This window comes from Giraffa tippelskirchi, chromosome 10, assembly GCF_054371585.1.
Source record: "Giraffa tippelskirchi isolate mGirTip1 chromosome 10, T2T-mGirTip1v1.2.pri, whole genome shotgun sequence".
NCBI classification, from domain to species: domain Eukaryota; kingdom Metazoa; phylum Chordata; class Mammalia; order Artiodactyla; family Giraffidae; genus Giraffa; species Giraffa tippelskirchi.
This window is the reverse complement of record NC_137284.1, coordinates 119420950-119446488: the sequence shown is the minus strand read 5'-3', so window position 1 is coordinate 119446488 and position 25539 is coordinate 119420950. Positions and strand designations below refer to the sequence as shown.

Sequence of the window (25539 nt, the reverse complement as noted above, 5' to 3'; positions counted from 1 at the left end):
CCGTAAGGCGCGCGCGCGCGCGGGCGCGCTCGGAAACATGCGCATGCGCAGTGCAGTGCCCCACCTCCGCCCCTTACCCAGCGCGGAGGTGGAAGGTGGCGTTTGGCGGCCGGCTGAATAAAACGCTGAGGAAAGGTCGAGAGGCAGTGTGAGAGGGGACAGTCGGCTGCGAAGTGGGTGCCTCAGGAATATTTTGAATAGGATGGCACTGGAACCTGGGCTGCCTTGGAGGAGTTCTTATGCTGAGGAAACCGCGAGTTACCTCAGTCTTCACTCTTGGCGAAGCAGATTGGGGTGAGGGGTGGGAAACTCCCATGGACGGTAAAAACTAACGCGTGAAAAACTCATAAACTCAACTGGGGAAAAAAAACCGTTAATTCACTGACCAACTGAGTAATGTCTAGCAAAACCTGCCAGGAGCTGTTTTACAATTTGGGACCCGACGGTCAGGATCTGAGTTCTGTAAGAATTTCATTGCGTTCTGTGGGGAAGGAATCTTGCAACTGTTAGTAGCTTCTAGGTGTGTTCTGTGCTTCAGTCTTGTCAGACTCTTTTCGACCCCATGGACTGTATGTAGCCCGCCAGGCTCCTCTGTCCATGGAATTCTCCAGGCAAGAATACTAGAGTGGGTTGCCATTTCCTCCTCCAAGCTTCTAGGGGTCCGGTAGATATTGTGGGTCATTATCCAGCTCGTCTGAAGCGCGCCTCAGGTGGGACAGGACTCGCATAGCGGTGGGGTCGCAGTCCGCCCAGCCCCCCACCCCCCACCCCTTCTGCCCTCACGCGGAGAACTGACCTACACAGTCCTGCTGGGCGGCTCTGGATTATTCTCCCTGCCTTATCATCGTTCTGAACTTAAAACAATACTTCTTCCATTTCTACCCCTAACTTATGACACGATGTAGAAACTATCCCTCTCTGTGTTGATTCTTTTCCTACTACTGAACCTCTCTCTACTCCCCAATCAATAAAACTATAATTGTCATTTAATTAATCAGGATATTAGGCTGAGAATTCCCTGGGTCCACTGGTGAGGAACGGCACGCTTTGGCTGCAGAAGACCCGGGTTCAATCCTAGGAGGGGTAAATAAGATCCCACAAGCCCAGAAGCACGGCCAAAAGATAAAGGAAACTAGGTTGTTACTACTTGGATGATTAATCTTAATAACATTTGTGTCCTTTTTGATTATTATCCTTACTAGGTCTTATAATGTTAGAATTATGTTGAGCCCAATCTGTTTATTTTCTAAGGTTTATTTCCTAGTGAACACAAGCCTAGCTTGTTTTCTTTGTCATAACATTTACATGGGAACATGATAACAGCAGATAAAAATAAATGAGAAATTGATAAGAAAACATCTGGAAACACTGGGGAACATTAGGTGCTATAAACAAATGAGAAAACATAATATTTTTCTTTAACAAAACACCACCAGAGCCTAAAATATTTATTACAGCTCGGGTTACTAGATAGTGAAAGAAACATGAAATGTAAATTGCTCCCTTGAAATGTGCTGCTGAAATGAACATGAGTTGAAATGACCCAGGGTGTTATCCAGACCTGGTGCACAAGTTATTACTAACTGAAAGTATTCTGACTTCGGCCATTGAGTGGATAGAATGCCTTCCCCATGGTTGCTCAGGAGATTAAAGTTTCAGTTCAGTTGCTCAGTCGTGTCCGACTCTTTGCGACCCCATGGACTGCAGCACACCAGGCTTCCCTCTCTATCACCAACTCCTGGAGCCTATTCAAACTCGTGTCCATTGCGTTGGTGATGCCATCCAACCATCTCATCCTCTGTCGTCCTTTTCTCTTCCCACCTTCAATCTTTCCCAGCATCAGGGTCTTTTCCAATGAGTTGGTTCTTCCCATCTGTGGCTCAGGTCATGAACTCCTTATTGCCAAATTCAGACTTAAATTGAAGAAAATAGGGAAAACGACTAGACCATTCAGGTATGACCTAAATCAAATCCCTTATGATTATACAGTGGAAGTGACAAATAGATTTAAGGGACTAGATCTGATAGACAGAGTGCCTGATGAACTATGGACAGAGGTTCATGACATGTACAGGAGACAGGGATCAAGACCATCCCCATGGAAAAGAAATGCAAAAAAGCAAAATGGCTGTCTGAGGAGGCCTTACAAATAGCTGTGAAAAGAAGAGAAGTGAAAAGCAAAGGAGAAAAGGAAAGATATTCCCATCTGAATGCAGAGTTCCCAAGAATAGCAAGGAGAGATAAGAAAGCCTTCCTCAGCGATCAATGCAAAGAAATAGAGGAAAACAATAAAATGGGAAAGACTAGAGATCTCTTCAAGAAAATTAGAGATACCAAGGGAACATTTCATGCAAAGATGGGCTCTATATAGGACAGAAATGGTATGGACCTAACAGAAGCAGAAGATATTAAGAAGAGGTGGCAAGAATACACAGAAGACCTGTACAAAAAAGATCTTCATGACCCAGATAATTACGATGGTGTGATCACTCACCTAGAGCCAGACATCCTGGAATGTGAAGTCCAGTGGGCCTTAGAAAGTATCACTACGAACAAAGCTAGTGGAGGTGATGGAATTCCAGTTGAGCTATTTCAAATCCTAACAGATGATGCTGTGAAAGTGCTGCACTCAATATGCCAGCAAATCTGGAAAACTCAGCAGTGGCCACAGGACTAGAAAAGGTCAGTTTTCATTCCAATCCCAAAGAAAGGCAATGCCAAAGAATGCTCAAACTACCACACAATTGCATTCATCTCACACGCTAGTAAAATAATGCTCAAAATTCTCCAAGCCAGGCTTCAGCAAAACGTGAACCATGAACTTCCAGATGTTCAAGCTGGTTTTAGAAAAGGCAGAGGAATCAGAGATCAAATGCTAACATCGGTGGATCATCGAAAAAGCAAGAGAGTTCCAGAAGAACATCTATTTCTGCTTTATTGACTATTCCAAAGCCTTTGACTGTGTGGATCACAATAAACTGTGGAAAATTCTGAAAGAGATGGAAATACCAGACCATCTGACCTGTCTCTTGAGAAACCTGTATGCAGGTCAGGAAGCAACAGTTGGAACTGGACATGGAACAACAGAGTGGTTCCAAATAGGAAGTGGAGTACGTCAAGGCTGTATATTGTCACCCTGCTTATTTAACTTCTATGCAGAGTACATCATGAGAAATGCTGGGCTGGAAGAAGCACAAGCTGGAATCAAGATTGCTGGGAGAAATATCAGTAACCTCAGATATGCAGATGACACCACCCTAATGGCAGAAAGCGAAGAGGAACTAAAGAGCCTCTTGATGAAAGTGAAAGAGGAGAGTGAAAAAGTTGGCTTAAAGCTCAACATTCAGAAAACTAAGATCATGGCATGTGGTCCCATCACCTCATGGCAAATAGATGGGGAAACAGTGCAAACAGTGTCAGACTTTATTTTTGGGGGCTCCAAAGTCACTCCTGATGGTGATTGCAGCCATGAAGTTAAAAGATTCTTACTCCTTGGAAGGAAGGTTATGACCAACCTAGATAGCATATTGAAAAACAGAGGCATTACTCTGCCAACAAAGGTCCATCTAGTCAAGGCTATGGTTTTTCCAGTAGTCATGTATGGATGTGAGAGTTGGACGGTGAAGAAAGCTGAGCACCACAGAATTGATGCTTTTGAACTGTGGTGTTGGAGAAGACTCTTGAGAGTCCCTTGGACTGCAAGGAGATCCAACCAGTCCATCCTAAAGATCAGTCCTGGGTGTTCATTGGAAGGACTGATGTTGAAGCTGAAACTCCAATACTTTGGCCACCTCATGCAAAGAGCTGACTCATTGGAAAAGACCCTGATGCTGGGAAGGATTGTGGGCAGGAGGAGAAGGGGATGACAGAGGATGAGATGGCTGGATGGCATCACCGACTCAATGGACATGGGTTTGGGTAGACTCCGGGAGTTGGTGATGGACAGGGAGGCCTGGCGTGCTGCGATTCATAGGGTTGCAAAGAGTCGGACACGACTGAGCAACTGAACTCAACTGATAACTGTTTAATCAGCTTGATCTAAAGTTAACATCTTGTATAACCATTTGTCAAAACTAGGAAACTAATTTTGGTACAATACTATTATACTATTACCAAACTATACACTTTATTTGATACCACTGGCTTTTCATTAATAACCTTTTTCTGTTCCAGGATCTAATCCTGAACACCACATTGCATTTTACAAACACTTAAGTGGCACTGGTGGTAAAGAATCCTCCTGCCAATCCAGGAGACACAAGATACAGCTTTGATCCCTGGAAATGGCAGTCTACGCCAGTATTTTTGCCTGGGAAATCCCTTAGACAGAGGAGTCTGGCAGGCTACAGTCCATGAGATTGAAAAGACTGAGACACGACTGAACACACATGCAAATGTGGTGTATTTAAGCATAAAATGAGCAAATATAATTAAGCAGTCTAGTATTTTATAATGCTATTTTATAATCTTTTTCACTTCTCTCTGTTAATATGGTTACTCAAGACGTAATTTACCCCAGCATTTTCTGTGATATTAACTTTCTGATACTTTCATCTATAATATTTGGTATGATAGTATAGGTTAGCAAGATGCAATGATTAAATTGGGTTTGTTGCTGTTGTTACTCAATCACTATGTAATGTCAGCTTCTTTGTGACCCCATGGACTGCAGCACACCAGGCTTCCCTGTCCTTCACCATCTCCCAGAGTTTGCTCAAAATCATATCCATTGAAACAGTGATAGTATCCAACCATCTCATCCTCTGTCATCCCCTTCTTTTACTTTCAATCTTTCCCAGCATCAGTGTCTTCCAGTGAGTCGGCTCTTTGCAGTAGGTGGCCAAAGCTGTATTGGAGCTTTAGCTTCAGCTTCAGCATCAGTTCTTCCAATGAATATTCAGGGTCAATTTCCTTTAGGATTGACTGTTTGATATCTTCAGTGTCTAAGGGACTATGAAAAGTCTTCTCCAGCACAATAATTCAAAAGCATCAATTCTTCGGTGCTCAGCCTTCTTTCTTTATGGTCCAACTCTCACAACCATACATGACTATTAGAAAAACCATAGCTTTGACTATACGGACTTTTGTTGGCAAAGTGATGTCTTTGCTTTTTATGCTGTCTAGGTTTGTCATGGTTGGATGGCATCACCGACTCAATGGACATGGGTTTGGGTAAACTCCAGGAGTTGGTGATGGACAGGGAGGCCTGGCGTGCTGCGATTCATGGGGTCGCAAAGAGTCGGACACGACTGAGCGACTGAACTGAACTGAACTGAGGTTTGTCATAACTGTCCTTCCAAGGAGCAATCTTCTTCTAATTTCATGGCTGCAGTCACTGTCTGCAGTTTTTTGGACCCCAAGAAAGTAAAATCTGACACTGCTTCTACTTTTTCCCCTTCTATTTGCCATGAAATGATGAGACTGGATGCCATGATCTTAGTTTTTTGAACATTGAGTTTTAAGCCAGCTTTTTCACTCTCCTCTTTCACCCTCATCAAGAGGCTCTTTAGTTCTTCATTTTCTGCCATCTTTAGAGTGGTATCATCTCCATGCCTGATGTTGTTGATATTTCTCCTGGCAATCTTAATTCCAGTTTGGGATTCATGGATGGGATTCATCCATAGCATTTCGCATGACATACTCTGCATAGAGGTTAAATAAATAGGGTGACAATATACAGCCCTGTGGTACTCCTTTCCCAATTTTTTTTTTCCAATTTTGAGTTAGTCAGTTGTTCATTTAAGGTTCTGTTCCTTCTTGACCCACATAGAGGTTTCTCAATATATAAGAGACAGGTAAGGTGGTCTGGTATTCCTGTCTCTATAAGAATTTTCCACAGTTTGTTGTCAGCCACACAGTCAAGAGCGTTTGCCTTATTAAAAAAATACTTCTTCTCCACAGTTCCTCTTCCAGAGCCAGCACAAGGACAAAGCGTTGAAATAATTACTTGTTTTTAGTTCTTAACCCCCCTTTCCTGCATTCCTCGACTTCCTTTCTTTTAATCACCTCTTCTTACTACAGGTACTAAGAACCCTTCTGCTTTCCTCTCACAGTACCTATCAAAACTGGACCTCAGGCATGGCTTTGATGCCTGCATTTTACAAGCTGATGGATTTTAAGTCAGTGTATTGTTCTCAGGGCATTTACTTTTAGTTTTTATCTCTAATTGTGAAATGAACAAAAAGCCCTAGCTTCTACTAAAAAATTTCAAACTTTAGTGTGAGAGAGACTTCCATGGGGAATATATGTGAAAGCAGTGGAGGCTTCTTGATATCCTCTGTATAAGAGAAGGTAGCCACTAACATTGTTTCCGTAAGATTCAGTCTAACCTTAAATATTTTCTTGATTCTATAACCCAAGTTAGCAGGTTTCACAAGCTTTCATACTCTAAGAAAATAATATAACACAAAGGTCTTGTTCAGTGTAGTCCTTTGTCCATATGATCTCCAGAGAAGTTTTTTTTTTTTCCCTCTTAAACATACAGATTTGATTATATCACTGAATTCAAGATCCCCTCATGAGCTCAGCATGACTGCTGTGTGTACATTTCAGATGGGAACATTTATAAAGTTTCTTTCTTGGTCATTCCGTTTCTATATCTTATTGACACCTTGATTTTGAAAAGACTTTTTTAATGGGAATATGTTGCCATCTCCAACTATGTAGCTAGCTACATGTAGTAGATACAACATCTACAGCATCAGTTGTAGATACTACATCTACAGCATCAGTCCTTCCAATGAATATTCAGGACTGATTTCCTCTAGGATGGACTGGTTGAATCTCCTTGCAGTCCAAGGGACTCTCAAGAGTCTTCTCCAATACCACAGTTCAAAACCATCAATTCTTCGGTGCTCAGCTTTCTTTATGGTCCAACTCTCACATCCATACATGACAACTGGGAAAACCATAGCTTTGACTATATGTACCTTTGTCAGCAAAGTGATGTCTCTGCTTTTTAATACGCTGTCTAGGTTTGTCATAGCTTTTCCTCCTCCAAGGAGCAAGGGTCTTTTAATTTCATATAACAATTTTTAATCAAATATAACAATTTAATTTCATACAATAATTTTTAATTGCATGTAACAATTACCAAGTTCCTAGTTTGTCCCATACACTCAGCTGTGTGCTAGAACATTGCCATGGTTACTGGAATAACTAAGTAAGAATAATTAAGCATAGTAGTTGTATTAATGAGAAAAAGCAAGTTTTAGTGTTAGATACCTGAATTCATAGTGAGTAGAAAAAACTTATTTCTACTGGACAGAATTTTACTTTGCTTTTAATGCACCCTGTTTTTAATTTGGGGCTTCCCTTGTGGCTCAGCTGGTAAAGAATCTGCCTGCAATGTGGGAGACCTGGATTTGATCCCTGGGTTTTTAATTTGAAGGATATCATTGGAAGTTTATTTTCTTGGAAATATATATAGAGAGAAATCCTAAGAAATAGTTGAATCATGTTTTTAAGACCCCCATTGTCAACCATTTGTACTGGAGGAAAAAAGTGTTTTAAAGGGCTTCTGCTGTAGTATGAGTCATTGATTGCTCTCTTTCTTTATACTTTCTTTTAATCATCTACAGGTATAAGAATAGCCGTGGCATTATCAGAAGGGCCTTTGATAATGATGCTTAATGCTTGTCTAAAACAAAAGTACTCATGCAGCAAGAAAGTTGGTAGTATACTCAGAGTTCTCATTTACCTAAACCATTTCTTTGTTATTGATATTTCATAAAACAGAACCACTTACTAAGAAATAGAATACTTAGATAATTTGAATAGTAATTCTTTGTAACATTCTTTATTTGGAAATTTGAGACTACTCAAAATAACAGTGTCCTGCCAGTTGAAAGGTAGTTGTAGTGCTGAACTTTGAGTTACTGTGGAAGATTTTTTTTTTATGCTGTCACTTGTAATATGTTTGGTGAGAATCCTTAGGATTAAAGTTTTGGTTACAAATTGCTGTTTAAAAAATGTAAGAGTTTTGTAAATCATTGTCCTGAATGTGTATTGACTATCACTCCATACATGGTAAGCTACAACTTGGGAATGGAACAGCATTTGTACACATTGCACTCATTGTGTAGCCTACTTGGGCTTGTGACAGAGAATCTATTCTGAGGTGGTGCAGAACATATAGCTTATTGGAGGACATTGTTGTGTGAACAGAAATGAAGTTTTTTGAGCACTCATTTTGTTCAAGAGCTTTATAGAATATAAAATATATATAATGTTTTCAATCTTTCTTAAGAGTCATAGACACAAGTTTTAAAAAATTAAATCTGTGATAATTCCATTTGGCCTTTCAGTTCATTTATTCATTCAATCTAGCTCTTGCAAGAACACTTAATCTTTCATTTGATTACTGCAGAGCTCCCAGATATTTTGGTATTAATTTCTTATATCTATTTCTTTATCTCCCATTCACTCTTCAACCCACTAGAACTTTATTTCTGTTCCTACTGCTTCACGAAAACACTAAGTCCTTTTCTCAAACCGTATTTTATTTGATTAGAAATATCCATTACAAAGGACATTAGGTATATTGTATATGCCCCATTTTTGTTGACCAAACTGAATGCTAATAAAGGAGAAAAAAATGAAGATATCAAAAGGTAACATAATCCATACAACCTTTTATTCTATGTAATGCTTTTCCATACTTCTTAGTGAGAAAGATTAAGCTCAAACCCTAGTATGCAACAAAACTTAGGCCTCGGGAAACAGCGTTTTGTAGTTATGCTAAGCATCACCCCTCCTACCCTTGACGTTACAGAATCCTGAAACAGTTTCTGATGAATTAAAAGGACATGGCAGTAGTTGAACAAAGGAGAAGTTAAGTCTGTTTCTTGAGAGAATAAAGAGTAAGTTGTTTATTCTAGGGAGCATTATATGATGGAGTTGGTATAAGGTTTATATGTGAATGATTTAGTTACTTTTACATTGAACAAGCCCTAGGCATAAGGCCTAATAAAGCATTCCCATTATCTCTCTAAATTTTTTCAGTGGTAGAAGCTTTCTCCCACCACTGAGTTAGAATTCTAAGATTTCTATTCTTTCTTAGATAATCAGCATTCCTAAAAACACTTTAAGGCCTAAAACACTTGTCTGGATTTCATGGCTTATATGGTAAAGAATCTGCAATGCAGGAAACTGGGGTCTCATCCCTGGGTGGGGAAGATCCCCTGGAGGAGGAAATAGCAACCCACTCCAGTATTCTTGCCTCGAGAATCCTGTGGACAGAGGAGCCTGGCAGGCTACAGTCCATGGATTCGAAAAGAGTCAAACATGACTGAGTGACTAACACACTTTGCTGTATAGTAATTGAAACTGTGTTTAACTTAAAGTAACATCTTTCCTCTCTCTCAGCTATTACTGAATTCAGTTGCCTGCTTGCTAACCTTGGCTTCAGACCTTTCCAGATTTGGTTGGAGCATGAAAGGGAGGAAAAAAAATATGGTAAGAAGGTAAGAAAATCCTTACTCAAACTTTGTTTGGTGGGCTAGATTTGAGGCCCTGGGATTGAGAAATATTTAAGGCTAACCCTTTCATGGATGGTTTTGTAGGTACTTGGAAGAGGCCCATCACTGGGGCCTCTCACCTCTGATTTCCTAATGGATAGATCTCTGATTGAATGGTAGATTTAGACTCTCTCTGCCCTTGCTCCCTCCAGAAATTGGGAGTCCACATAGATCCTATCCTTGTGCATTGATCCGCTTTATCCTTTTCTGTAGCCTTATTGTACTGAATCCAAGATGAGCTTTTTCTCATATACTACCCACTTCCATGCCATGGGAAACCCTCATGTAGACTTTACCTGGTCATATTTGAGAGTGCTGGCCAATCCCCAAACAGCAGAACCTCTCCCCCATTACCATCAAAGCATTTTTTGAGTCAATCTCTTGACTCCTTGATTTCTCTGCAGTCATTTTGCCTCATCACTGCAGAAGTAAGACAATAAGTTTTCTTAGTAGGTTTCTCAGAGGCTCCTTTCAGTAGGCTTCCTGGAGGCACATCCAAATAAGCATGAGGGAACAGGCATAGCCTAATCCCTACACATCCAGGATAGAGGACCTGGAGGTCCAGGAATTTTGTGATCCTTTCCTTTAAAAATATGAATTTGGATCTGGCACCTGACTTAGGTATGAAGTATTTCTGTCCTCTTGATATCTCAGCTGTAACTTGTCATTCAATATCCTAAGATATTCCTTTTTTGAAAAATAAGAAACTTGGAGCTGGAATTGAATTTGACTAAGATGTTAACACATTATTTTCTGTTCTTTCTTGCATGTGTGATCTCAAATTTGTCGTTTCTCTTCTTAGTTAATTAATAATTTAGTTATGGGGAACTGGAGAAGGAATTAATATGAATTTTTCTCTTTACAACATTTCTATTATAATAACTGATACTTATTTGGGGATGACGTTTCCCACCTCTTTTATTCTTTTTTTCCCTTTCTGGTATGTAAAAGAAATAATAATTGTAATCCTTCAAGTAAATCTTGGAGGGCTGATCTTGGACTGTGAAAACTCTCTTGTGTGCCATTCATTTCAAATTTGGACTTCTCTCTGCCTACTCTGTAAATTGCCTCTCCAACAGTTAGGAATGATTACATCTCTTCATTAAGGAAATCATCTTTCACATGAAATGTCATCTTGTTAATATTACCCATCTTGCCGTGTAATATTTCTGACAGAAAATTCTCTCATAGATGAAAGGTAGTTTCTTCCTTTTAATCAAAGGATAATGGTGTCTCATTAACTAATAAGCATTCTTTTTTGTTAAAAGACAATAAGATCTATGATGTGTAGAAATTACAGTTCACAGAGTAGAAAAATGAATAATATTTACATCAATTTTGTATTACTTCCTCCTAAGATATTAAAGTGTTGAGATAAGAAAGCAAACAAAGATTACTTGTAAAACATTTCTGTGAGGCTATATATTAAAGTCTGTAGCAGAATTAGATAGGATATAAAATTGAGTGATCTTGACTTATATAATTTATATAGGCACATAGGAATTACCACTAAGTCAGAGCTATATTATTATTATTTCTTGTGCATATCAGAAAGGGAAAAAAGAATAAAAGAGGTGGGATATATCATCCCCAAATAAATATCATTTTACTAACAACTGTAGCCCAAGTTTATGAAAATCACTATGCTAGTACTAGTCATAATATCTGAGAATTTCACACATTCTGGAGTGGTTAAGTTGTTGGAAACAGAAAGTTGAGTTCTTTGAGTCTTTTGTCTGCCTTGTATATATGTACTTATATACTCAATGAAGTAAAATTAAAAAGACAGCTGACTCTCAAGATGTATCCTTTCTTTATATAAATTTAAAATTCTTTGATAACAATTCAATCTCTACTTTCTTCTCTGCCTTTACATAATCATAAACAGAAAAGGAAGGAAAAAGAAAATCCAGAGGGCAAAGTGTTAGGAAGCACCTAACTTGCTTTCCAGAGACAACTTCAAATTCACTTAAGAATTTGATGAAACTGTGTATGCTCCCAACCCAAAGTCCCTGTGAATATATACACAGAAAATTTCATTCCATTTGAGGGCATTCAAGGCTCCTGCAAAACTCATCCATATAAGCATAGGGAGTTTATGAACCCCCACTTCCTACCAGTTCCATCACGAATCCAGTTGATCTAGTTGGCCAAACCCCCTATATATTTCCCAATTCCAATACCCTCTCACCATCTTCACTCTTACCTTTATCTTTTGCCTGGACTGTAGTAAAAGCCTCCTAGTTGATTTGCCTGCTTCTACCCTTGACCCCTTTGGTTCATGCTTCACAGAGTTAACCAGTTGGATCCTTTGAAAACATAAATCAGATAATTTTATTTTCTAGCTTAAAATTCTCTGGTATCTTCTCATTGCAATTAGAGTGAAATGCAAAGCTATAAGGCCCCATCTGACTTGGTCCTTGACAATTTTTTTATGACATTCTCTTGACACGACACACTACCCTTATACCGAATTTAAGACCTTTCTGCTAGCTATTCCCTTTGCCTGACATGTTCTAACATAGCCAGCTCTTATATTCTTGGCCAACTGTTTCTTTCTCTTTTTTAAAGATTTTTTTAAAAATGTGGGCCATTTTTAAGGTCTTTATTGAATTTTTTACAATATTGCTTCTGTTTTATGTTTTTGGTTTTTTGGCTGCAAAGCATGAGGGATCTCCCCAACCAGGAATCAAACCTGCACCCCCTGCATTGGCAAGTGAAGTTTTAATCACTAGACCTCCAGGGAAGTCCCCTTAGCCACTCTTTCATGCCATTTTAGTCTCCCCTAAAATGTCATCTCTTCAGAAACGTCTTCCGGACCACCACATCTAAGATTGTAGCCACCTCTCAGTTATCTTCTGTTATTTTCATAACACTTGCCACTATCTAAAATGGTCCCTTTGCTTTACTTGTTTACTATCTGTCTCCTGCCTCTAGTGCTTTGTCTACTTGTTTTCCAGTACAGCTCCAAACCTAGCTCACCATCTGGCAAGAAGTGAGTGCTCTCTAGCTACTTGTTGAGTAAAGTGCATGATGGTTTTCTTTTATTAAAAATTATGAAATTAGTTGATGTTGTCACAATTATACTCTGAGTTTTTATAACATATGCTTATAGAAGTAATAGAATTTTAATTAACACTGACTGCCATGCCAATGAATTCAAACTAGTGGTATTTATTACATTTAAGGAAATTGCCCAGTAACATCTGTCTTACTACCACAACTCAACTCAACTCTCATGCTAGTGAGCCTCAATTCTAACAAATTCCTTTTATAGATTTTTTTAACCTACAAAATGAGGGTGATGGAGGAATTATAACATGAGTTGCTCTTGTTAGATGATCCTTCTACATATGACATGGGTAAACTCTAAGTGAGGCATTGGAGAATGACCAAAAGTAAGTAGATTCTAGAGGGCAGTTGAGAGTTTGTAAGAATGGTTGTACTCAGATTCCTTGTTTTCACTGTTTCCAGACTAAGGACAAGACTTAGTCTGTTGCCTGCATTTTGGCTAAAATTCTGCTACAAAACACTAGGTTTTGTGGCTTGAAGAGTAGAGGACTGAGTTTGGCATAACTGTAGTTGCTTGAAAGTAAGAGGAAAATCCAAAGTAGGAAGGATCTAGAGAAAGGCATCCTTAAATCTTTTTAATGAATCTTCTGCCAATGCCTGAATCACGCCTGAACAGGACAAACTTTAAGAAATCAGCCTTCCAAAATATAGCACAATCCATCAGTTGCATGCTAAACCAAACAAACGTACCAAAAAAAAAAAACTAACATTCTTTGTGAGAGTATTACAGACTCCAATCTGTTTGGAAAATATATGTTAAGGATATACCTAAAGTTGCTAGGATAATAACATGTTAAGGATACAACCTAAAGTTACTTAATAAACCAAGAAACATGGAAATTTTGACTCATTTTTGAGACAAAAGACAATCAACAAAGATCAACCCATAGATGCCCCATATGCTGAAACCAACAGACAATGATTTAAAGCAATTACTATAAAACATATTCAAGGACATAAAAGAAAATATGTGCATTATGAATAAAATATAGAAACTCTAACAGAGAAATAGAAACTATAACAAAAGAAATGTAAATTCCAGAACTAAAAACTGTAATATCTGAAATAAAAATTTACCAGATGTACTTAACAACAGAATGCAGGTGATGAAAGAATCAGCAAAGCTGAAGATATATTAATAGAAATTATTGGGAATTCCTTGGTGGTCCATTGGTTAGAACTCTGGCCTTCCACCACAGAGGGCATGGGTTCAATCCCTGGTCAGGGAACTAAAATCCTAGATGCCAGCCAGAAAAGAAAAAAGAAAAAAAATTAAATTAATAGAAATTGTCTAACCTGAGGAACACAGAGAAAAAAAATAATGAAGATATGTGTAATTAGAATTGCAGAAGGAGATGAGAGAAAGGAATAATAGGCAGAAATAATATCTAAGGAAAATGTGGCTGAATATTTTCCAAATTTGGTGGAAGATATAAATTTACACATTCAAGAGGTTAACAAACCTCAGATGAGATAACAGCAAAGAAAACCACACTGTTGTATAATAATTTGGCTGTTTTTTTGTCCCTAGTCCCTAGGAGACAACCTCTACTGCTGCTGCTGCTAAGTCGCTTCAGTCGTGTCCAACTCTGTGCGACCCCATGGACGGCAGCCCACCAGGCTTTGCCGTCCCTGGGATTCTCCAGGCAAGAATACTGGAGTGGGTTGCCATTTCCTTCTCCAATGCATGAAAGTGAAAAGTGAAAGTGAAGTCGCTCAGTCGTGTCCGACTCTTTTCGACCCCATGGACTGTAGCCCACCAGGCTCCTCCGTCCATGGGATTTACCAGGCAAGAGTACTGGAGTGGGGTGCCATTGCCTTCTCCGAGGAGACAACCTCTAAATCTTTGTAATTTCTTGGAGTGATAGGAAAGTCTTTGTTAAGTCTTTGTTACTCATGATGGGCCTCTGGGCCCACGCCTGAATTTATGCTAATAAGATGACTCAAAATGGGGGCTAGCCACATGAGAAAGACCAAGCTTGGAATTACAGGGCTGGGGCTTTGAGTTAGGTATTATAAGCCCAGCCTCCAAAGAGGGCAGGATTGGCTGGAGATTGAGTTCAAGCACATGGCCAATGATTTAATCAAGATATTCAAAATTGATTCAATCAATCAAGCCTATGTAATGAAACTCCAGTAAAAACTTTAGTCACTGAGGTGAGCCTGATTAAGTAATTATACAGTAATGTGCCTGGAAGGTCGGGCTTTCTGAGGACACAAAAGCTTTGTATGTCGGACCCCTAGACCTCACTCTATGGGTCTTTCCAATTGGCTGGTCCTGATTTATATACTTCATGATAAAATTATAATTATAGGGTTCCATCCCTAGTCAGGGAATTAGATCCAACATGCCTCAGCTAAGAGTTCATATGCTGCAACTAAAGAGCCCACATGCCACAATGAAAAGTCCCGCATGCTGCAACTAAGACCTGGTACAGTCAAATCAATAAAAAATCTCATGGACAGAGGAGCCTGGGAGGCTACAGTCCATGGAGTCGCAAAGAGTCGGACACAATTGAGTGACTGAACATGCAAGTACAAGTTCTGTGAATCATTTTAGTAAAACTATAATACTTTGGGGAGTAGTGGAAACCCCTGTATTGGTAGTCAGTTGATCAGAAGCATGGGTGACTTGAAAACTCTGGAATTTGCATCTGGCTTCTGATGTGAGGGTAGGATTATGCGCCTAACTTGCCAAATGTGGCCTAATTCTAGGTAGGTAGCATTGTTGAGTCCTGCCCCCCAGACTACAGGTTCAAGGCATTGCACCAAGGTCACAGAAGGGAAACCCAGAACTAAGCTCACCTCTAAAGCTGACTGAGCCCCTTTGTAACCGTTGCCAAAAGCCCCGTTGATCATCACTAACAAAATTCCTGACTCCCAATTAGACAAAGATGCCCACTAAAGTAGACACCTTATAGCACTCCAACCAGTCACCTAACACCAACTTTCCAACAGGAATTGTCTTGAGGCTATAAAAATTGGCTATTAACTCACAAAAATGCTCGACTCTCCCTGGTCTGTCAGGAGGTTGGCCTGCTGCACTTGCAGTACCCACTTTATTCTTTGTTCTTTTCTGTAGTACTCTGTGTCTTGGAGCCTCTTTGGTGACTCAGTAAAGAATCTGCCTGTAATTTAGGAGACCCAGGTTCCATCTTGGGTCAGGAAGATCCCCCTGGAGAAGGGTATGGCAACTCTCCAGTATTCTTGCCTAGAGAATTCCATGGGCTGAGGAGCCTGGCGGACCACAGTCCATAGGGTCACAGTTGGACATAACTGAGCAACTAAAACACACTGTGTCTGGAAATTCTTTTCCAACCTGTGCTCAGATTGCCCCAACAAGCATCAGAATTGCACTGTGCACACCTAGGCACATTATTATCAAATTTGAGGGAAAAAAATTATTTTGAAAGCTGTCAGAGAAAAATGACACACTGCATTTGAATTTGATTTGAATTATTGACTACCAGAACACAGTGGAGCATCTTTAAAGTGCTGGAGGGGAAGGGAGAACAAGACTACAACAAATCAGAATTGTATATCCAGTGAAAATTACCTTCCAAGAATGAAAGTGAAATAAAATATATTTTCAGAAAAAGAAAACTAAAAGAATATATTGATAGTGGGCATGCACTGTAAGAAATAATAAGGAAGTGCGTGCATGCATGCTAAATCTCTTCAGTCGTGTCTGACTCTGTGCGACCCTGTGGACTGTAGCCTGCTAAGCTCCTCTGTCCATGGGATTCTCCAGGCAAGAATACTAGAGTGGGTTGCCATGCCCTTCTCCAGCGGATCTTCCCAACCCAGGGATCAAACCCAACTCTGTTACGTTGCAGGTGGATTCTTTACCATCTGAGCCACTAGGGAAGCCCCACTAAAGGAAGTACTACAGGCTAAAGAGAAATAAAAAGAGATGCAAATTCAGATCTTGTTGTTGGGGGTGGGGATGAAAGCATTGAAGATTGTAGTATCTATCATGGAGTTTTAATGTATGTAGATGTTATACATTTGACAACTTTAGCAAAAACAGGCAAGGGTGAGTGAGTGAACTCCTGTCTTGAAAGATTTCTGTATTTGACATGAATTGATTCAATATTAACCCTAAGTAGGCTGTGAAAAGTTAAGGATATATATTGTGATCCTTAAAACAACCACTAAAAATTAATGCAAAGAGGTAAAACAAGGATGCTGGAATACATGTTTATACATATGCTGTGTTAGATAAACCAAAGATAAAGATAAAAAACCTAAGTCAAACTTTTTATTTCTTGTACTTATTAAATGATGAAAAAATATTTCTGTTAGTGGTCTTTTTTGCCAAGGGTTAAGATTATATGATCTTTTTTCCAACTTCTCTCTTCAACTCTTCCTTTTTCTCCTGTCTCAGAGTCAGTATTTTGTTCATCTTTTTCTCCTATGTTCTTAAAAAAAAAAATTGCCTATTTTCCCTTCAATTTGTCAGCAGTCAACGAGTGCTTGTTTTCTCTGCAGGGTACTTATTTGTTTCAACTTCATTTCCTGCCCTCTTTCTCCCTAAGGTCATTGAATCACATTTTGATTAATACATTGTTATTAAGGTTTACTAGAGGCCATTACATTGGTAGATTTTTTAAATTAATGTCTTTCATTATAATGAGTCAGAAAGTCAGTGAATTGAAAAATTACTCTTTGTGTGGGTATTCAACATTAGTTAGTCAACATGTCCTTGCTGTGTGTGGAGTGCTCTTCTGAATTCTGTGGGAGTGTGATTGTGGCAGTATTTCCTGGAGATAAAAGCTATATAAAGAACAAATAGGGTAAACAAAAGTGTCAGATAAGTGATCATAAGGTAGGAAGCATGGCGGCAAATGAATAGGCTACTGGCCTGACTAACCCAGGAAATTTTCACAGGCAATACTGTGAAAGTTCTGTGAGTTCTGAAAGACTTGGGTGTGCCTTGTAGAAAGCTGACAAAACTCCCTAAGTTGAATGAATATCATGGATATGAAGGAGAAATCAGCTAAAAATTATTTATTGAGTGCTGATTGCATCATATGCCAGTCACCAGAAGAACATGAAATAAAGATAGTATTTTTAGTATTTACATAGTATTTAATATTTCCTAAAGATAGTAGGAAAGATTACATGTTCTCATGGGGGGAAAAGATGGTATATATTGTCATAGATGCCAAGTAAAAATAGATGCCAAATATTGTAGTGAAAATGGGTGCTTAATTGCAGAAGGAAGGCTGAGTTAAATGGAGGGGACTTTGAAGTGGGATCAGGGCCTAACATAACAGAGAGAAAGAGAGAGATAGGATATAACTTGAATGATGAAGTCTGGGGACAACAGGAATATGCTGGGAATAAGAGGATCATGATAAGATGGTGATGAATATGTTGCTGCTGGTGAAGTATGTTGGTAAAAGTGATACCTGGCATGGAAAGTTGCATATTATTCAGGGTTTGTTTTAGACAAAATTATAATTAGATGGATTAGTTAATTTGACTTTATAAATAACGAGTTGTTAAATCTAAGCTTCTACATGAATTTATCATGGCTATGTTTAAATAAATTGTGCACTTTTGAGTTTCATCACTCCTCCTTTTTGCCACATGAAAAATATTATTTTCTAGACCAGTTTTCCAAGTGTAGGCCTATACCAGTGTTCTGATTCTTCAGCTATATCCTCTTGTCATGGTCCATTCAGGATAACATAACAAAATACCACAAACCAGCTAGTTTATAAACAACAAAAATTTATTTTTCACAGTTCTGATGGCTAGAAGTCCAAGATCAGGGTATCAGCGTTGTTGGGTTTTAGTGAAGGCTCTTTTCTGGGTTGCCTTCTTCTGGCTGTGTCCTCACCTGATAGAAGGGGCCAGGTTCCCTCTGGAGCCTCTTTTATAAGGCAGTGTTTGTCGCTCAGTCATGTCTGACTCTTTGTGACCCTGTGGACTATAGCCTGCCAAGCTCCTCTGTCCATGGAATTCTCCAGGCAAGAATGCTGGAATGGGTTGCCATTTCCTTCTCCAGGGGATCTTCCCCACCCAGGGATCAAACCTGGGTCTCCTGCATTGCAGGCGGATTCTTTACCATCTGAGCCACCAGGGAAGCCCCTTCTATAAGGCACTTGTCCCATAAACACTTCCCATGGGGCTCCATGTCCTAATACCATCACCTCTGGGGATTAGAATTTCAACATAAATTTTGGAGGGGCACAAACATTCACACCATAGCATCCTCCCTTTGGTTCCGTAACATCATACCACCCTGGAGCTTGTAATGATTGATTGTTCTATCTCTTCCGCCTTCACTGATCCCATTTGAAGTTCATAGACCCCTAAGTTTGAGCATAGTCTTCTGTCTTCATCTTAACTTTCTTTTATCAGTGTATACTTTCATGGAAGCAACAATTTTCTATCAAAACAGGGATCTCTCAACTTAATTTTATTTCTAGCTAAATTTTAGATACTCCAGAAGATCCAGAATCAATTCTAATGCAACATATCCTGGATCAAGTTTAACCTCCCCACTAATCTTCCTTTCTGTTTTTCATATTGTTACTGTCACCCCCCAAAAGCAGGCATACCGAAAACATTAGTTCTCTTTTCTTTCCATCTCATATCACTGTAACTAGTTACTAAGCTTTGTCTTTATGTATTTGAAATATATAATTTTGTCACTGTTCTAGAAGTTTTAACATGCATTATTTGACAGTAGAAAAGAATATACCTAACACATTTGTTGGCAACCGTCATCATTTAAGAGATTAAGGAAATTCCCTTTTAAGTTTACTAAGAATATTTTTGTTGTTGTTGTTTTAATCTTGAATGGGTGTTGAATTTTATCAAATGGTTTCTCTCTTCAATTTGTTTATGTGGTGAATCCACTAATTGATTTTCATGTGTTGATCTTTCATTAATTAAGATAATCCCAGCTTGATACTGATGTGTATTTTCCTAGATCCTGCTGAATTTGGTTTGATAATATTTTGTTTAGGATTTTTCACCTATCATATTGTAGTGAGATGATCTTGTGACTTTACAACTCTTTTTCACATTGTTCTTGTTTCTGGGTCTCAGAGCTGCAGAGGTGAGCAAGGTGAGGGCGGGGCATTGAGAGCAGCCACCCACTCTCTGCCAGCTCTCGGTCTCTAGAAAAGGCGCGTGGTTCCGTCTGCAGGGCTGACTCCCGAGCCCCCAGCGGCCGCAGCAGGTTCCGCAGCGCCGCTCTCAGGGAGCCTGAGCCGCTTGGCTCCGCAGCACGGTGCCGCCTAGAGGGCTCCGCAGGGCGAGTTCAGGGTGCCCGGTGAGCGCTCGCGGCAGGTCGCAGAGCACCGCTTTCGCCTGTCACCTGCCTGCAGGGGGTGGGCTTGGCTGGGCAGGGGATGGGAGCCCCCTTTGAGACCTCTTGTCCCCCCCAAGCAGGAGCCACCCTCGTACCTCGAGGGAGCGCAGCGAACGAACGCAGGACATCGCACCAGGACGTCTGTCTGCCGCCTACGAGAGGTACCATTCCCCGCCGGCTCCCTCTGCGTGCAGGTGACCCAACCCGGGAGGAGAGCACTGGTCGGGAAAGTAACCTGAAATTCTCAGGGAAGAAAATTCTCCCACTCGGTCCCTTTGTGTCATAAACTGGCTACTGGCAGCTCTATTTGGGAAATCTGCCCACTTTGGGGGAAATCGTGTTAGCTCTGTTTGGGAAATCTGCACAATTTTCCACAGTGTGAAACGACCTGAATAACCTAAATTTAAATTTGTTTCCTTCGATTTGTCTCTTTCACCTAACTTTATTTATTTCTTTTGGCGGGGAGGCGGGGTGCTGGAGGGAGGGGAAGTGAAGGACCGCGGTATACAGGAAAGAATGTGAGTCCCATCTCCTGGATCTGTCCTGGACACTCCACTTCTGGCTGTAAAGGTTGTGTCAGGGACATTTCCAGTGCTAGCCTGGAATGGTGAACTGTATGGCCATTCAAAGCGAATTTAGACCTTGACTTCATCTATATGCTTCAGGCCCATTTACTGAGCAGTCAGTTTTTAGAGAAAGGCCTGCACAGAATCATGAGAAAATATCAGGATTTTTCTTGAATTTCTTGAATGACATTTCTTGAATGTCATCTGTGCTGCACCATGTCATATTAGCTTCTATCATCTTTATTGTCTTCGTACTCCTGAACAACTTGAGAAAAGCCAGGGATCCACTAGATATCAGTGCATAACACGTATTTTTTAATGAATATTCAAAGTTCATCAGTAACTTTGAAACCTAAAATGGTGCTTGAGCGTTCAACACTTGATAGATTGGAAAACGCCAGTGAAACACAACTACACACTCTTTTTCTTATGGTTACACATAAAATGGGCTGCGTTTTGATCCCCTTGATTGAAATGTACGGTGGTAAGAGTCTTGGATAGGGAGACAGAAGATCTAAGAGCTTGCTGAACCATATCAAGAGAATTTCTCTAACCTGTAAAAGGAAAAGGTTGGAGCATATGCTCCAAAGATCTTTGATGAAATGAATCTCATCAAAACTTCATAAACGTGTTGGATTTCAGTGACTCCTGAAGACTTTATCAGAATGTTGGTGAAGTTGTTACTCTAATATCCTTTTGAGGGGAGGTCTGAAAGTCAGCAACTTAAAGGAAAACCAACAAATACATAGTAGGCAATTTTGATTTGATGAAAACCAAATATATAAGTATTTATAATTTTTAGGTTTAAACATATCATAAATTGAATAATTTTCTTTGTAAGCTAAAAACATTCCTTCTTTTTTTTCTGTACAGAATATGGATTTTGCCACAAGAAGATGGTTCTGCCTGCCTTTGGGTTGTATGTTGCTGATCCATCTGACTCATGCTGACTTTGAATTTCAAAAGGGGGTACTTGCCAGCAACAACCCAGGGATCATGGAAGACATTGATCCCCAGTGCTGGAATACTTGCTCTTTGACATTGATAGAGCTCAAGGAACTCAAGATAGAGCACAATGTGGATGCTTTCTGGAATTTCATGTTGTTCCTGCAAAAATCCCAGTGGCCTAGACATTATAATATCTTCTTAACCATAGCTCAGGATTTCTGGGACATGTATGTAGACTGCTTGCTTTCAAGATCTCATGGAATGGGCAGAAGACAGTTGATGTCTCCCAGGTATAATTTTCTACAGAAGATAAGAGAGTTTAAATGTGTACTTAGATAATAGCAGTTTGGTTTTCTTAAAAATTCAACATTTAATCTTTCTGATTGTTTAAGTTTATCTAATATGCTAGCAAATTTGCCATATTTTTCCTAATATGATCAGCTTTGATATTCATTTTTGCTGATTTTATATTGTTTAGGAACCATGGGAGCTCTAATGTGCAAATATTTGATTCTAAATGATCTTGGAATATAATATATTTTGGTAATCATTAAATAAATTACCATCTTATTTTCCCCCATGAATAGTTCATAAGAAAATCATTTAGCCCTATAATTATTCATATTACATTTGTTAAAAAAATTTTAAACATCAACATGTATTTAGACTTTTGAAATTAATTTTTTCAGTAGGGTTGCTTAAAGGGAGGGAAACTTAAGAATCATATTAAAATAAGTATTAACAATTTTTCCTCTCTGACTTTACAGGACTGGATTTTATAAAACGTGAGTTTTACATTTAAGAGAACACAGAAAATACCTCAAGCAGGATGACACCAACCTGAAATTTTAACCCTGTGTCAGTATTTATGAGCTCAAATATTTCCTACAGCATTTATCAAAATTGTTATTTCCAGTTCTTTAAGATTGATGAAGGTTGTATTTTTGTTGATGTGTAATTCTTTTATGCCTATTGAATCATCATTTCTATATTTTTGGATAATTTGTCAGTAATTTTTTTTTAGAAGACATCTTTGTAAAGCATCTTTTTTTAAAAAAGAAAACACCACTTAAAATGCAAATACAATATATATATTTTAATACAATGATCAATGGAGTAAAATAATAACCAGTTTTATCTGGTGTTATATATAATATTGACCTTAAAACTGTACCAAAACTAATGCCAATATTATCCTAAAAAGTAATATTTAATCTTGATGTAGTGTACTCTGTGGGTTCTGATATACGTGTCTCATCACCAAGCTATCTTATATATTATTTTTTATCCATTAAGGACTAAAATTTCATTTTATGTTCTGATTTTTATTGTCCTCATTTTAAGAAAAGGAATAACAAACAGAAAAGTAGAAAGAAACTTCATTTTAGTAAAGTGCAAAAATGAAGTGAAAGTCACTCAGTCATGTCCAACTCTGTGACCCCAAGGACTCTATAGTTCATGGAATTCTGCAGACCAAAATACTGGAGTGGGTATCCTTTCCCTTCTCCAGGGGATTTTCCCAACCAACCCAGGGATCAAACCCAGGTCTCCTGCAATTTCAGGCAGATTCTTTACCAGTTGAACCACAAGGGAAGCCCAGGAATACTGGAGTGGGTAGCCTATCCCTTCTCCAGCAGATCTTCCCAACCCAGGAATCAAACCGGGGTTTCCTGTGTTGCAGGTGGATTCTTTACCAACTGAGCTAACAGGGAAGCCCTTTAGTAAAATGTAATTGGATAGAATTTTTGTCTTTAGAAGGCAAAAATTGCTTTTATATTTCCTTTTACATAACACATTTTATTCTAAAATGGATGTGGAATTTAAAGAAATATACCAAACAATAGAATAACATGAATTATATGAAGAGATTGGGATGATGAGAAATAGTCAGGAAACAAATAATATACAGTTAAAGTTTTAGATCAATGCTTTTCAATGCATGTCATAAAGTTCTATACCTTTGATAAAGGGTAGCCATAAATTTAGTCTGAATTTCCAATGTGAATTGGGACTCGTGAGCTATTTCAAGATTCACCGTGGGGACCAAGCAATATGTTTGGGAGCCTAGCTTTTCCTAGGTCTGAGGAACAATAGAAGTCTGTCCCATAGGTTTTTTATAATGGCTGCCATGGGTTAAAGCATTGTGTTTTCAAGTATCCCAACAATGACAGATAGCCTTCAATGTAACTTGATGCCAGCACACCCAAACACAATTAAATACAAACAATTTCAAAAGCATCAAAAATAATATGAATTGTCTGATGGTTTGATTTGATCCAAGAATAAATTTTGAATTAAAGGAGGGGGCCTGACATTTTTTAAGTTGTGGACCACTTTGAAATTCTGATGAAATTATAGACCTTTTACTAGGGGTTTTATATATATACACTCATACTTTGTACATAATTTCAGGGGTCCCATGAGTCCTAGGTCAAGAAACTCCAGTATTAAGGAATAAATGGACTGCATAGCTTTCAGTATTTTTTTTTTACAAGTAGCATTTCATATAAGTTTTGTATAATTTGTTACAGATAATATGAGGTTTTAAGTTTAATATTATAAATTTCTAGATTGAGAATATTTTATCTTGCCAATTACAGATAGATCCCTAAGCTCAGAAAATCAACTAGTTGGAGGGTAGACCATATGTTCTCTTATAAAAATGACCAAATACCCATGAAGCTGATTAACTCATTTCCTTTCATAGAGGCATGGGGTCATGATTTTCCTTAGAAAACAGCCCTCTTTTGGAACTTCAGAAGTTGAATGCCATAAAGCAAGGTCATGTCATTTTAGCCTAAAAAATTATTCAACCAGTTGTCAGCAATCCTTGTTGTCATAAAAATTTTATTGCAGCAATGATGAGCTTTTTAATATTAATAAAATTAATTTATAACCTTCCAAAGTAGAATAACTGAAAATGGTTTCCTAGTTCTCCTAGTTAAATTTACATGCTACCTTGGATTATTAAAGATGTTAAAAATAAGGATATTTGCTAAACTGAGCATTCTGGTTTTAGAGCCGTTCATCTTAAGTCTCCTTGATGGTACTTAGATATAATGCTCTGTTAAATCCCCCCAGTTTTGGGCACAAATCATGTCATTTGTATATAGAAAATTATTCTTTTTTCATCATTCACTCATTCATTCAACACAAATTCAGTGAGCTTGGAGGTACATTGCTGAGCAGTCCAGACACAAGTCCTTGCTCCCAGAGTTGTCACTGCGGTGGGACAAAGATGCAGCAGGAAATAATATAACTAATTCAAAATCACTTTTATGATGTCAAAATATAAGCTTTTTTGTTTTTCAAAAAAGAGAAATGGTAGCCAGAATAGGGTTGAGTGGGGAACAATTCATAGTTCTCTTTTTCATAGTTTCTCTTTTTCCTATCCCATCCAGGACACCATTTACATTGAGTTGTCAGGTCTCCTTAGACTCTGAGAAGATGTTTTTGATGACCTTGACAATTCCAGGTACTGGCCAGGTGTATTGCAGGATGTCCCTCAATTTGGGTTTGCCTGATGTTTCTCTCAGGTTTTGATGGGGGTTATAGGTTTGGGGGGATGAAAACTACAGAGGTAAAGCACTGTCCTCAACACTTCATATCAAGGGTACATGCTGTCAACATGACATACTGCACGGATGGTGTTTAACCTTGGCTAAGGTAGTATTTGGGCTTCCCAGGTGGCACTAGTGGTAAAGAACCTATCTGCCAGTGCAGGAGGCGTAAGAGATGCCAGTTGGATCCCTGGGTTGAGAAGATCCCCTGGAGGAGGGCATGGCAACCCACTTCAGTATTCTTGGCTGGAGAATCCCATAGGGAGAGGAGCTTGGCAGGCTACACAGTCCATAGGGTCACAAAGAGTCAGACACAACTGAAGTGACTTAGTATGCAAGGTAGTATTTATCAGATTTCTTGGCTGTGAAGTTACTTTCCCTTCTCTTTCTATGTTGTATTCTTTGAAAGCAAGGCATTAAGCATACCCACACTTTAGGGAATGGGAAGTTATGTTATATTTCCTTGAAAAGGAACTATCTACATAAATTAAATATAAGTGGTCATGAAACATGGCTGCCAGTGACTAATGTAAGCTTAGGCTGTG

General features: G+C 38.9%; 1 protein-coding gene across 1 annotated transcript; it reads left to right on the top strand.

The window, feature by feature from the left end:
* Positions 1 to 203: 203 nt before the first annotated feature.
* Positions 204 to 23679, top strand: FAM237B (family with sequence similarity 237 member B). Its single transcript, XM_081534019.1, has 5 exons — positions 204 to 294; positions 9367 to 9464; positions 19998 to 20114; positions 21360 to 21724; positions 22202 to 23679. The coding sequence occupies exons 1-5, from the start codon at positions 240 to 242 to the stop codon at positions 22221 to 22223; spliced, it is 657 nt and encodes a 218-aa protein (XP_081390145.1). The 5' UTR covers positions 204 to 239; the 3' UTR covers positions 22224 to 23679.
* The last annotated feature ends 1860 nt before the right edge of the window (positions 23680 to 25539 follow it).